The 14632-nt window shown below is 44.2% G+C and overlaps 3 protein-coding genes across 3 annotated transcripts in view; 1 reads left to right on the top strand and 2 right to left on the bottom strand.

Moving 5' to 3' along the window:
* Nucleotides 1-99: 99 nt before the first annotated feature.
* LOC143369916 (uncharacterized) overlaps nucleotides 100-14632 on the top strand; it is a 24954-nt gene continuing 10421 nt past the window's right edge. Inside the window, exon 1 of the mRNA XM_076814399.1 lies at nucleotides 100-118. The gene's annotated coding sequence lies outside the window, so the exon portion shown is untranslated. The remainder of the gene's footprint in view (nucleotides 119-14632) is intronic.
* On the bottom strand, nucleotides 201-12916 carry LOC143369885 (ATP-binding cassette sub-family C member 4). Its single transcript, XM_076814332.1, has 16 exons — nucleotides 12732-12916; nucleotides 7509-7985; nucleotides 6794-6904; nucleotides 6582-6716; nucleotides 6301-6505; nucleotides 5444-5666; nucleotides 4459-5106; nucleotides 3881-4386; nucleotides 3543-3824; nucleotides 3237-3466; nucleotides 2668-3167; nucleotides 2372-2602; nucleotides 1961-2295; nucleotides 1518-1763; nucleotides 1144-1446; nucleotides 201-1060 (listed from the first exon to the last, which is right to left on the bottom strand). Exons 2-16 carry the CDS (start codon nucleotides 7580-7582, stop codon nucleotides 920-922), a joined length of 4170 nt encoding a protein of 1389 aa, XP_076670447.1. The 5' UTR covers nucleotides 7583-7985; nucleotides 12732-12916; the 3' UTR covers nucleotides 201-919.
* The window catches only part of Polo (Serine/threonine-protein kinase polo), a 3876-nt gene continuing 2619 nt past the window's right edge, over nucleotides 13376-14632 (bottom strand). Inside the window, exon 7 of the mRNA XM_076814380.1 lies at nucleotides 13376-14586. Coding sequence (XP_076670495.1) covers nucleotides 14389-14586 — 198 coding nt within the window. The 3' untranslated portion in view covers nucleotides 13376-14388. The remainder of the gene's footprint in view (nucleotides 14587-14632) is intronic.

Genomic DNA, 14632 nt, shown 5'->3' with positions numbered 1-14632 from the left:
AGATATTTGTGCATAAATACACGCGTATCGGTGACGAAACAGTGCGCGTGGTGCATGTGAAAACTACGTGCAGCAGAATTTTGACAGAACGAGATTTTCCATTCACTATCAGGAACTGGTGAGTAATTTTCGCCGTAATTAATATCTCTCTGATAAGCGAAATCAATCGAGAAGCGATCGGTCGTATTGACACAAAGGTATCGTATATAAAAGTAACGTGTTTTATTTACAATTCGATATTGTACAGTGATCAGCAAATATATGTACTCCATGTACATAAAAAATATAACAATGTGTATATATAATCTCCTGGGATGTTAAGTTTCGAGCACCGCCTCACTGTTTTACTAACTTCGATCTATTGGCAATTAATTATACAGACTTACTAATTGACTTTGGATGGATATTGTTCACCTTGTTAAAAAATTGTATAACCTTTTATACATATAAGTAAACGTTGCACTTTCATTCGCAATTCGTTCTAACGCGTTACGGGCAGCTTTATACAATTTGTGGATCGCGCCATTACTGGCGACAGTAATACCTATCTATATTATACGAACTGCACCTCCTACGGAGGTTTACATTCATTTGGCATCTAGCAGGAATAAAGACTATCTAAGTGGCTGGAGTTGTCCGCGGGACTCCCAGAGCGTAAAATCGGTAGTAGAAAAATATAAGTACTCGTTGGAAATTTCTCGCGCCGCTAAACAGCGCTGTTGCAGAGCAAGTACTGGAATTAATCGTTAGGACAGTCGGCCCCCAAAAACGAAGGCGTAAAATGTATCCTTGGACCTTACGACAATATTAGAGACGATTACAACTCTGTGCAGGTGTATACGAGTGCGTGGAGATCGCTATCGTCTGTTAGCTATCGATAATCAAATAGACAAGTTTGATTGGCGTGTGGTGACGATAATCATCGGTCCCCGTGCTTAGCGATGTAGGCTTGCCTCGCTATCTTAACTAATTGGTCGTACATGCCGCGATCGGTTTCCGTCACTAGCGATGTGAATTGACTGTATCTGTTTTGGAGCAGTGTGTGGGGATGATCGTACTCCTGCAAAGGAAGTTAAAGAATATTTTATGATTGTTCTCGCACGTTAGGTGATGCGTTGGGGTATAGTATTCAAGCTCGCTTACCACCATGCGACCCTTGTCCATGACCAAGACTTTGTCACTGTCGATGATGGTGTTGAGTCGATGGGCAACGGTGAGCACAGTGCAGTTGGCGAATTTCCTCCTTATCGTGTGTTGAATCAGAGCATCCGTCTGCGGATCCACGTTAGCGGTCGCTTCGTCGAGCATGAGTATTTTATTGTTCCGTAAAATAGCTCTGGCCAAGCAGACCAACTGCCTCTGGCCAACACTGTAATTGCTACCTCTATCTAATACTCGACTTTCTAATCCTGTGCCGGCGACGACGACAGCATCCTTCAGCTCCACCTGCGCGATTAATAACAGAATGAGGATGCACTTTGACATGTGCGAGGGTTTGAATGTTTTGCTCTGCACACCTCTTCGAGAACTTCCCACAAGGCCTTATCCGAGAATTCATCGAAGGGGTCTAAATTCCGCCTCAGTGTACCAGAGAACAAGACCGGGTCCTGTGGGATAATGGATATATGGCGACGCAGATCTTCGAGGCAAATGGACCCTGTGTCTACCCCATCGATCTCGATGACACCTTCGACTCTGGCTAGTCGGAACAGCGCGGATATCAGGGAAGACTTTCCGGCACCAGTTCTTCCCACGATACCTATCTGTAACATTCCACGTATGCATAGTTGTTTAGAAACTTCTTTGCCAGAACTTTTGTATAACTTTGACTAGGGGTGGATTCGAACCTAATTTTTAATTCTCGGAACTCTAATCCGAAAGTTTGAAAGGCTTCGAAATTTTCGGAACTCGAAACTCTCGAAATTTATTTATTTATAATAAATAAATAAAAACGACGAACCTTTTCACCCGGCTGAATGTCCGTGTTTAGTCCCTTCAACACTGGAGCTTCGTCCTCTGCGTATCTCATATAGACGTCCTTGAACCTGATCAGTCCCTTCTCGGGCCAGTTCTTCGGGGCATTGGCAGGGAGGTCGACCTGTTTCTCGGTCTTCTTCAAGATCTTCCCTGTGTCGCGTAGATTCGGCTCTGGCGCTATCTGCGTGTACTCCAGCACACGTTCCACCGACATCATCTGGTTCGCTACTTCAGCGTTCTGCCGCATGCCCCACTGTATCATCCCAGTCATCGCCATCACCTGAGTGATAGCCAAACCCACTTGGCCACCAGAGAACGCTGCAAAGTGAACAAAATGAATTAAATCAATCACCCGATAGACAATGCTAACGGAAGAAGCTTAAGAAACCCTTACACTGCTCCAGTATAAGGAAACTGAAGGTGACCAAGGAGATGAACACGAAGCAGAAGATGTCCAGCGAGAATCCGAAGGCAGAGCTGGCTACTACGTACATGTAGAAGGTAGATGTATGGACATCCTGCAGCTTGTCAAATTCCCTCTTCAGGATATCCTGCGCGCAGTAGGCTCTGACAGTGGTGAGGCCATTCAGAGTAGCGTTCAAATGGGTGAACACAGGAGATCGAGCTAGTAGAAAGAGAAGTTTACGAAACCGCACATTGAATGATACTATCAAAGCCAATGCTACTCACTCACTCCCTCCATTCGCTTAATGTTCTTGCTAGTCTTCAAGAACACTTTCCTTATCCAGTAGAATACAGTGCCCAAGAAAATGATGGGCACCAAGAAAAGAGGATTGATGATGCAGGATACTATTAAAGAACCAAACATCATCATGCATATCTGACCAGCGTCTAATATGGCTTTCGGCAGCAACTCGTCTATCGCCCCCATGTCTTTCGAGAACCTGTTGAGTATCCGCCCGCTGGGATTCGTGTCGAAGAACCTCATGCCTGTTCTGATGAGTGCACTGAACGCCATGTCGTGCAGCTTCTGGCTGCACATGATGCTCAATTTGTAGAAGGTCAGCGACCTGGTGATTCCTATGCAAAACAGCCCGACTATTATGGCCGAATAAACGTATATGTAGTTCTCCTGCGGTGGCAGCTTGGAGGCATCGATGGACGTGATGTTAGTAGAATTCAGGCTGGCCTCCGTGCGTAGATAATGCCGTGTTTCTTCTACGGTTACCCTGAAAGCATGGATACCTATAAAGTATCGCTTCGGGAGGACAATGGCAGTGGTGTCTCCAAGTACTCACAGAATAGGAATAAAATAGTCGTTGAGACTAACGGTGCACTGGGTACATATGAAGAGGAGGAGGACTGTCGCGGCGAGGCACAAGTTGGCGCCAGTTTGAAAGTATCTGAGGAAGATCGGTCCCTTGACTAGTCCACGGGAGGTTCCCTCCAGACCGTCGTTAAAGTTCTCAGGATCCTCGTCCTCCTCTTCGTCGTCCGTTCCTCCATTACTGGCGTCCGGTGTACGACTCTATTAACGCAACAAATGTCACATCGCGCGCATTCAAATAGCAAGACACGCGAACAGCAAACACCGTGAATCTTACTCTGGTACTCGACGACGAGAACCGTCTTCGCGCCACACTTTTCTCTATGGAGGAATCCTCGTTGGTATCAGCCTCGGCTGCTAACAGTTCGGCGTACTCTGGCCGCTGGTTTAGTAGGTCCTGATAGTGAGCGAACATTGTGAGCTTTCCCTGCTCGATGATGATGATAGAGTCCACGTTCCTCACGTATTGCAACTGATGGGTGGCTAGGATTCTAGTCTTCCCGGATAAGTACCGTTGCACACACTCCTCGAACAAGTGCTTGCTGACGTGCGTGTCCACCTGAAGCATATTCATAGATAGATTCGCAGCACACTGGAAAGGCATAATGTACTTACAGCGCTTAGAGGATCGTCCAGCAAGTAAATGTCCGCCTGCCGGTAAAGGGACCTGGCCAAGTTGATTCTAGCCTTCTGCCCGCCCGAAAGGGAACTACCTCTCTCCCCTACAATCGTCTGATCACCCTGCGGGAACTGTTTGAAGTCTCGTTGAAGGGAGCACGCCTTGATGACCCTCTGGTACCGTTGGCGCTCGTATGCTTGGCCAAAGAGTATGTTGTGCCTGACGGTGGATCCGAAGACCCAGGCTTCTTGCCCAGCATAGCTCACACTTCCGTTGACCCTCGCGTGACCCTCCGTCACCGTGATCTCCCCGAGAATCGCGGACAGGAAGGAACTCTTCCCAGATCCCACCATACCGATCACCGCGTACAGCTTGCCTTTCTCTAGCTCGAGGTTCACGCCCTCCAGGGTATTCTCTGCTTGCCCCGGCTCCCACTTGGCAGTCAGATTGGTCATCTTAACCGCGCAGGCCTCTTCATGCGCCATGGAGGAACGCTTCCTCTCTGCGGGTCAGACATGAACGTTTTAATTAAACGAATCCCTCGACATCTGTATTACAAGTATTAAAGCCTCACCTTCCACGAGACTGGCGGTGTTCATCAGCAAATCGCTGGCCACGATCACCAGACCGTTGTGTCTTCTCTTCTCAGCCGATTCGTCTAGATTCTCATAGGCGTCTACTTCGTCGTCGATGTAAGGTAGATCGGGCCTGGATGTCTTGTTGGAGGGTTGCTTGGAGTCGCTGTTGAGGCTGCCGTTCAGGCTAACAACGAACTTGTTCCCTTTCTCCTGGAACTCCTCGAACATTAAGAAGTGCTGCAACCGTCTCACGGCTACCATGCACTCGGCTATCTCTGCGAAACCGCGAACGAACATTCCCGACATGGTGTGCGCCAGGATGTTGAAGTACGAGGAGAAAACGAAGACCTTGTCGGCCGACAATTCGGTCCCCAACAGCAGCATGCTGAGCAGGGTGCAGTACAGGGCCATCCTCGTGGTGAACAGGTTGAACGTCATGTATATGCCTCTGATATATGAACTCTTTGTGACCACCTGCAATTCTAACTTGCGGGCGGTCTCCACCAGAGCGCAGAATGGTTTCTCCCAAGCGTACATCTTTATCACCTGCACGCCTGATATGATCTCATCCATCAGGCGCACCCTCTCGTCGGTCTTCATGGCTGTCTGCAATCTGAACTTGGAGGACAGCTTCCCCGTGTAGGCTGAAATGTATCAGTCACACGTAAGAGATACACTCGCAGCAAAACAAGTACTTTGAACTTTCAATGTTTACATCTGTGCTAGTGCGAAGCTGAAACCTTAGCACTCTTGCGTCTAATCCTGATCGTCGAGTCTAAATATATCTCGCGAATCACTTCGGCTCTTTTCGTATGTCTATTGACACTAAGTCGTCGCTTCCGTTTCTATACATTCCACTATTCTCTGAGTTTAAAGTTACGTCGAAGATCTCTGCTATCCCACATGGATATTAACAACGTCAGGACAGTGTAGAGGAAAGATTCAAACGGTATAATGCAGTTGTCATTACCAGAAACTCACATTGAATAGGCACGACGACGAACACCGCGGCTATACCGATTAGACCGGCGTATCCAGCCTCTACGTAGAGGAAATAGGCAACGATCAACGCGGACAGCGGGGCGGACCACATGTGGTGAATGAAGACGGAAACGAGATCGAACCTATTGACATCGTTGGCCACTAAATTCACCACTTTCCCTGGTGCTGTCTCACCCAGAGCTGTTTTGCTGAGGCGCAACGCCTGTTAACAGAGAATAGGAACAATCCAGCTAAAGTACTGATAATAATTCGACTCTTAAAAGGATAACGCCACGATGATAGGCTAAAAGTGGTAGGATAACATTGGAGGTGATTATGATATGTAGGAAAAAGAACAAATTTTTTCAGATTTTTTGATTAAAAAATAGCGGCAAAAAGTTTTGTAATAATCTACACACTAAATACTAGAGAAGTACCCAAGATTTCGAAGAAATATTGATTTTTGAAGGAATGGCGAACATTTGAAAACAATCCTCTTTTTTGCTAGAAAATTTCTTACAGTAAACGACAAAAAGAGTTTCAATATTTTGTAAAAATCATGGGTACTTCTCTAGTATTTAGTGTGCACATTACAAAATTTTACGTCTTTTTATTCTAGGTCCAATAGTGTGGACGTAAAAAATTCCACCGCGGAATGACTCAAATGGAAAATACGTATCGGCTGTGCGGGTATTGTGCCACTATTTTTTATTTAGTAAAATCTGAAAAATGTTTTTTTATCATGGGAACCGTATGTTACGTTTTTAATAAAGTTCATAAATTTCTTTAAAATCACCTCCATAGTTATCCTACCATTTTTTTTTTCTTGAACATCAAACTCCCCTACCCTGCATTACCTTCCTGTAAACAAGGGAGCAAGCTGCGACTCTGATTCTGGCGCCGACATGGAACGCGCCAAAAATCGCCTGATTGAACATGAGAACGTTCATGGCGGTCGTCAGACAAATCCCGCCGGCATACAACAGCGCCGTTTCGTAAGTCTCCGTTGTGTTCTTCTTGAAGTAACGTAACAGCCCGCCTAGCAATATCGGCGTGCCCAACCTTCGATAGAAATACAAGGACAATTAATCATAACACGCCACAAGGCTCGCAAAGCACGGAAAAAAAAGGATGGTACCGTAGCACTAGTTCGTTCAGTATCTGCATGACACCCAGTGCACTGTACTCCCACAGAAAGGTGCGAAAGATAGCCCTGAGCAAACTGGGCCGTCGCTTGTGCTTCTTGGAATTCTCTAGCTCGATGGTCCATCGTCTAAAAATTGAATGCATCGTAGTGTGTTGGATGTTCCCTCTTTGTTTTAGGTATCAGACGTTTGTCGGTATACTAACTTTTCTAGTCTGTCCCCGAGCACGTTCGATCGATCGGTCTTCAGCGGCTCATATAAATCGTCCGTCTGCAGGACCTTGGTGTAACCGGTCTTGAACAAGCCTATCGTCCACCTGTGCGTTAGAGTTACGTGTAATTTAGCACGAGGGTAATCAACGTGGAAATTAATAGTCCGATGTAACTACAGGCCCCGCGATCGGTAATTGAATACAACGGATGTTAAAACAGGCTCGCGCGTTCGAACGTAACGGTTAGCACCTCGCGACTCATTTTACTTGATTATCCGTGCTTAATTGCCCGGACATTGTATTATTTCAGAGCGATTGTCGGACGTTAAGTGATCGGTAGAAAATAACAGAAAACGAATGAGAATTCGTTTTGGAAAGCCGAGTGTGATTCAGAGTGACGTGGCCAGCGAGGAGCCTTGGTTTTTTTCCTTGCGAGGTTTCGCGCTGGCGCCTTGAAGCGAGAAGTCGAATTTCAATTACGAATACGAAATAATGGAAGGTTATTACTACTTTCCCCGGCTGTGTGTTCAAAAAGTAAACACTTGCAATGACATCATTCTTATTCCCGCCTCGAATGGAAGAGTTTATCGTTTTAAGACTCGTTAATTCGTTTGAGACAGATATGACTCTGCAGTTTCTACCAGGAGGAAAGAAAGCAGGAGGAAGAAAATCATTACTCCATCGATAAAGTAGAGGGAAGCAAACTTACCACCAAAACAGGATCGACAGTAGGTTCGCCTTTTCTCGCGGATTCGGGTTCCTCTTCACGTTGCTCGAGTCCATCGTCCTCGATCCGCCGCATTAACTCGCCCTTCGAACGACACTTCGACCACCGAGCTGTAGAACAGTCCGCCGAAAAACTTCCTGCGCCCACAGGAAGACACGAGCGATCCCCGCGTTGCACCGCGATCGGTTGTCGTGCAAGTAGCTTATCTCCCTCGAGTATACCACTTAGGAAGCACGGCCAATTGCCAGTTAATTGATCTAACGCTCGAGAATTTACACACGGCAGAGATAAGGCGTGAATTTCGATGGGAATCGTAAATCCTCAGCTTACGCTCCGTCGATAACTGGCTCTCGAACGATGAGCTTCTTACCGATCCGGCACGGGCAGCCTTCCTTTCTTTGGCTTCTTACGGGAAGACGTGTACCGAGGGCGAAAGTAAGACTGATATTGGCCGAGCACCTGTATTTAAGACAAAAAGATCTCCTGTATCACGTTCGAGCTATGTGCCCCAGACGATTTCACCACTTTATCTCCCTACGTGCTTCGTCATTGCTCAAATAACGGTTGGAAGGTCGTGCGACGTTTCGGTGCCACCTTATACGCGTGTATCGTTGCGGTGATTAAAAGCATGCATTAACTCGATCCTAACATTGGGCATAATTATAAATTCGGGATATCCACCCCTGTAACAGAAGTTCCCTCTGATAGGACATACTCAGTGGCGCCCAAAGCGATGGAATAATTACGCGAGCCACCTTCTTGCTGCTGACAATGAAACAAGTGCAACGGAGCCATAAAAAATCAATAGACGCTCGTTCACAGCATGGAAATGTTTCGATAAGACCTATCTGCTCGAATTACCGACGCCCACTCGACGATTATTCGATTACAGAATATAGTGGGACTGTCTGTAAGGACTTGGCGCGATCTTACGGTCATTCAACTTTTGTGATGTCTGGAAATTCTGTATAGAATTGATATCGAGATTCTTCGATAGTAGAGATCATCGGAAAATGTGTACGATAACCTGGATCGAAAATTGAAAGGAAGAATTTAGTCGACTCGTCTTCCCGGTAATTAACCCTACTACATTTTTTAGGTTATTTGTTACCCAAATTTATTCTCATTGACCCGCGGGTCATTTTTTACCCAAATTTGTTCTCGTTAACCTTCGGGTTATTTTTTACCCAAATTTGTTCTCGTTAACCTTCGGGTCATTTTTTACCTAAATTTGTTCTCGTTAACCTTCGGGTCATTTTTTACCCAAATTTGTTCTCGTTAACCTTCGGGTCATTTTTTACCTAAATTTGTTCTCGTTAACCTTCGGGTCATTTTTGACCCAAATTTGTTCTCATTCCTTTACCCTTCTGTTACTTTCGGGAGAAATGTGAGAAAATTGTTGTTTTATTGTTATATATATATATTGTTATATATATTATATATACATATATATAACAATAAAACAACAATTTATATATATATATATATTTCATATTACTTATCAGTATTGTTAAATGTGTAGATGATCTGAAGGCTGTATCAAGGTTAATATCGAATTCGTATTCAGGAGTGGCATTGTCTGTGGACTGTTGCTCGTTGGAATATACATATATATTTCGCAAGAGCTTGCGCAGTGTTGTAAGGTGCCCCAACGAAATTTCGACGGGGCGGATTGAATGATTTGTCTTACTGGTTCTCGAGTTTAATTTAATTTTCCAGGAAGTGTATTTGTTCAAACACGTTGTCTGTCGCCCAATCAACGAGATAAAACGGCGTCGCGCGCTTATAATGGCAAGCTGCTGCACGCCTAGATGGAAAGAGACCACAACGACGGGCGTTAGTATACCGTGAAACAATAATAACGATAAGGACGCTCGATTAAAAACGTTGAAAGCAAAGTGGAAACGGAATTGCGAAACATTCGTCGTCACTGATTGCTGTTATCTGCTACCTCATGCATACGAATGCAGATCTTAAATGGACTCGGATATTTTCTGTGTAACGTTTAAAATATCATTCATAAAAAAATCCCCATAACTTCTCCAGCTGTTAAGTAGTCAAGTCACAGTGGTGGCCAAGAGAAGGTTTAAAACTAATATTTACATGTCCACATAACTTAACGCTAGGTTTTAAGCGTTATGCTACTATCACTGGCCTATTTCTATATCTATATTTCTTTCTATAGTAACTATCTTATTCTCGTTACCATTCGCTGTTTAAGTATTTCTACTTCATCGTGCATTTGCCTATAGGAACGTGCGTGCAGAGAGAATCCACGCGAGAAGGAAAGATCATAGCGTGCGTGCCACCGACGAAGACGAAGGCAGCGGCCGTAATCTCCGATTCTCCGATGACATTCGTGATTCAGCAATACTGGCTGGAACCAATTGTCAGCCTTCTACGTCATCCCACCAGTCACCGTGAAGCGAAAAGAAGGAAACAGAGTCCTTAGCATTGGACGGTTGGAAAACGCGATCCCCCGAGCCGTTAATTCTTATCGCTCGCAACTAAATAAATCTCATTGTATGCAACGGCACGGGCTATGCATAAGACTGGTATTCGCGATCTGCTCGCTCTACCCAAGGTTGCCGAGTCAATAGCGCCGCGCTCGTCATGATTATTCAGCACCGATTCCTTGCGAGCTTCCCGTAACGCGCGGGGTAGTATTATACTTACATAATCTTATGCAATCTGCCTTCGATACGAATTCATTACTGGAACAGACAACCGGACGAATCGCAAGTGGGGAATCGAAGGAATTCTCCTTGCCTATGGAACTTACAAAAGTGGGAGAGGTTTGCTCGTCACCGGATTCGAGAATCTCATCGGTACGGGTGTAAAGAAAGTCTAAAGTTTAAACAGTGGGCGGTGACAGAAATAAGACAATTCCATTCGAAAGAGTTATATTTCACGATTGACCAGTGATACAAATGTCTTGCACAAAGTTTAGTCGCGGCGATTCCTAAACGGTGGATCGCTAACAGGATTTATACAAAAACGGCCTTTTGAAAAAAACGGTTTTGGAATTCGACTGAATAGTTATGGGAATCCAAAAAAACGGTTAAACGGGTTTTCGAATTTTCACAAAAAAATGTAATTAAAATAGAAAATAAATATCTTTAATATATTTATACCTATTTTAAAAATTTTCAGTTTTTCTTTTAATATTTATGGAATTGCAAAATAAAACTAAATACAATATACTCTATCTATACAAAACCAAATAAATAAAAAAAAATCAAATAACTAAAATCCGTAGAAAATATAAATTATAAATCTTCATTTTATTTAGTATTTTTCTTCCGATAATATGATCGCACCTCAAAAAAGGTTGGGAAGTACTAATTTAGTGTTAAGCCTCTTATGAGTATGAACCGTCTTTCGACCGCCACTGTACGCGAAACAACAGCGTTCCATGTTTACTTTCAGACAGGTGAGGCTTTGCACCTCAAGATTGAGAATTATCCAGCAATAATTCACCGTTTCAACGTGACGTTTATTGCGCCCTTATCAGCTTTGTAAACTTGTGTACTTACTTGGCCCTGCTGCCAACGCAAGCGGTTATTTCATACGGTTTAATAATACGATGTGTGTCGCGAGATAAAAATCAGGCTCGCGTGTCAAGTTTATATTTAATTAGTTCGAATCGGGAGCCATCTATCTTCCAGTACCGATGACGATGAATAAACGTTAAGAACCAGCGGCAGAATTAGATCGTGACAGCGCAGTCGTTGATTTTACCGAACGTAGCCGGATGTGTATGGAACAATGTCGCCAAACAAATTACAGACATCGAAGATAAACGAACCGTCGCCGCGTATTCCCGAGGCTTTGGCGACTTTGCATGCTCGATTACACGTGTATTAGACGCAGCGACGGGTATTGAGTTACGGCTTTCGAAAGTTCAGCGCGAATGCATGTGTATCTTCCACAATTCTTGCAACGTTATGCTCGGAACGATAGAAGAGAAATTTCTAACTTAAAACCCTCGATTTTACAAAGATCTGGAACTCAGAATTGGCAAGGGTGTCGTAATGGGGCGTTTCAAAATAATGCAACAGAACCCAGAGTTACTCGATGTTTATCAGAAGTAAAACTTTCGTTCGAAGGAAAAAGGTATTTCTCCGATTCAGTGGCGAAATGGAAATAGGACAAAGAGAAGCGATCCACGTTTCCCGCCTGTTTCCTATTCGCACAGAAATCTGAATTTCCACCGTGCCAGAATGTGTCAAAAGCGAGCGCGAAGGTTCCCCAAGAACAATCGAAGCGTGTTATGCAACTGGCGCGATGTTAACCTGAAAAATGGGAGGATCGGCGCGAACTCGCGACTGAGACTCGCGACAGTGACTGTACAGTTTTAACTAGGCGTCTTCGATATTAAGCTTCCACCAACCACCAAGCGTCTAAGAATACCACGTTCGATGAATTACAGTGCGTTATTAATCGCCGTGGCTATTGAATAGTCCGCGGGTCGGGACTCCCAGTTGTGTAACGCGCCATCCGACTAATGCAATGCTTCCCATCGAAAGATGTCCCGCGCGAAATTGTTATCGGGACGAGGTGATGTAGAACGGGTCAATTGTCCGCGACACGTGATTCATAACGGTTCAGCGTGGCACAGCATCGCGTTCCTCGTTCAATTCCACTTAACGCTTCGGAATAACAGTATCATTAACGCGCTGGCTACTTTCGAAATAATACCACTGGTCCACAGAGGACTAATCTACTACTCCGACGAAGTGGCAAAATTATTGACAAGCGTAAATCATTGGCCAATGCATTTAAATGTTTACGACTGTGTGCGCTGGTGTAAATGAGCGACGGGAGCATCGGCTGTGCTTGAACATTAACAACGATAGCTACTATCGCGTGGGCGTTTGAAAATAAAATTGCACCTATATCTAGAGTTTAGAGGTGGTTAAATATTTTCGCGGAAGATCAATGGCTCTCAACTTGTGCACCTCGCTGATGCATTCTACGGCTTCTATTTCAATAAAAAGTCCCTCTGTGAAGACGTTTATGACGTTTCTCAGTGACTGTTAGAATCCATGCCACTGATCTGTTTATACCGAACCATTGGGTCGAGTAGATATTTCGAGCCTGTAGGGGTAAAGGCGTGTTTGGGCGCAGCGGGCAACGTGCACGAACCAGTTCGATTCACCGCAGCTAAGCTTGGAATATTCCGTAATGCTTAATTGTACTTACTCTCTGTGTCAGTTACCGCGCTCGTTTGTTTGCTGTAGGAGAGTATGTCACGCGTGCTCGCGTCACATGAGATCGAACTTATTAACACACACGTGGACGCGATGGAACGGACGACACGCGTGCTTGGCGCAAAGCCTGCGCCGCTACTGAACACAGTTCTTCCTTTTCCTCTGGCTCCTCGCGACGCACCAACACCATCTCATTCGAACATTACACGACTCGACGCATCATTGACTTTGACCTCTCTTTCTTACATATCGATGCACTTTTTAGGGTTGGTGTACGGTTCAGAGCGAGAATGAGAGAGGAAAGTAGATTAGTAGTTCGTTGCTTTGTTTTTCTTTTAAAATATCGACGAAGTACGAGACGATAATATCTCCTGGGTCTTTGGACAATCGCACGGAACTGCACATTTCTCTTTTATGAGCCGAGGATAGGGCTTTTCTATTGTGTAACATAACCTTAAATGCTGCTTGCTTAGGGAGCAGCTTTTCGTGCTCGGACGAAAAGTTCGTGTAAGGTAGAATTGTGGCGCCTATGTAAATTAAATCGATTTCAAGCCTAATCTAATCAAACGGTTAGAATGATCGCGTTGATGATTTGCAAGCTACTGCATTGATTCCGCTTGACTGCGAAAGGGAATGTTACAAATGAAAACACTTTATTCCATCTTCAAAACAATGTCATAAGCTACTTACAAAAATACTGTTATCGTTATAATTATTTCAATACATTCAATGCTCATATGATGTATCTCATATATAGCACTAGACGATGCTTGTATGTATGTACATTTGTTTATAATTCGATTTGTAATTTACTAAAGTAGTCTTTAGAGCGTGAATTCGAGTCTTATAAATATTGTCATGCGCCTCGACGTACTTAGTACTACTTGGATCCTCGTTTTACGATCACCTAGGTACCATACAAGAATGTTACAATTACGAAAAGAAATATCTATTTCCTCTTCTGAAGTCAAGAGAACAATTTGTGGATTTAATATGTTTCCAGTGGCGCGTCGTTCGCGGCCACGTTAGCAGACCTATCACCGGTCAATTTCGAATATAAAGAATCGACGATTTCAAGAAACATAGGACTCGATTAACTGAAGTTTACGTCGCCCGTTGTTACGTAGACAGGTGGTTAAATTGCACTACTCCATCAAAGAAACGCGATGGCAGAGATATCATGAGCTCTTCGAAGTTGTTCATGGTATCGACGTGGAGCGACGTATATCGTAGCGGATCGCTTAAATTTAACGTTTGTTCAACCATAAAATTATGTCAAAGTACGAGTCATTACACAAAAAAAGGACTACAACCGTAATTCAATCCGTCTACCGTGTTAAAAAAGAAAAGAAAAAAAGAGGCGCGAGAAGTCATTCTGCAACGTCAGAACACCCCCAATTAGTTATACTTAAATCTCTCTCATGATTCGCAGATGTTCGGTTCGGCCGTTACTATAAAAACGCCTAGTAAAATTCTATATGCTCTCTACAAAATAAAATAAAAATAGAATAACTAATTAGCCTGTATTTGTTACTCGCCAAGTATAAAGACATTACCCTTATTTTTTTTATAGAAAAAAAGTGTAATACTTCTAAAATATACTGTGCACCAGAGACGGTCACCTCCCGATCGTACGATCCCAGTAACGATTATCGCATCTGCGGATTCGACAGCATCAGCACAAGCTTCTCGTAAGCGTACGCCAAATTTTTCGCCAGGCCGTTGCAGCATCCGTTCTCTTGGATGGTTTGGAACCTGTACGTGTTGAAGTTCTTCTCGGTGTCTATATACGTGACAGCCGCCATTAGCGGGCACATGATGATCTTCGTGTGGTCCTGGAAGTTTATCTGAAACAGGGGACGCGAGTGAATAACGCATACAAATCGCACGGTA

This window comes from Andrena cerasifolii, chromosome 6, assembly GCF_050908995.1.
Source record: "Andrena cerasifolii isolate SP2316 chromosome 6, iyAndCera1_principal, whole genome shotgun sequence".
Taxonomy (NCBI): domain Eukaryota; kingdom Metazoa; phylum Arthropoda; class Insecta; order Hymenoptera; family Andrenidae; genus Andrena; species Andrena cerasifolii.
This window is presented reverse-complemented; position numbering and strand designations above follow the sequence as displayed.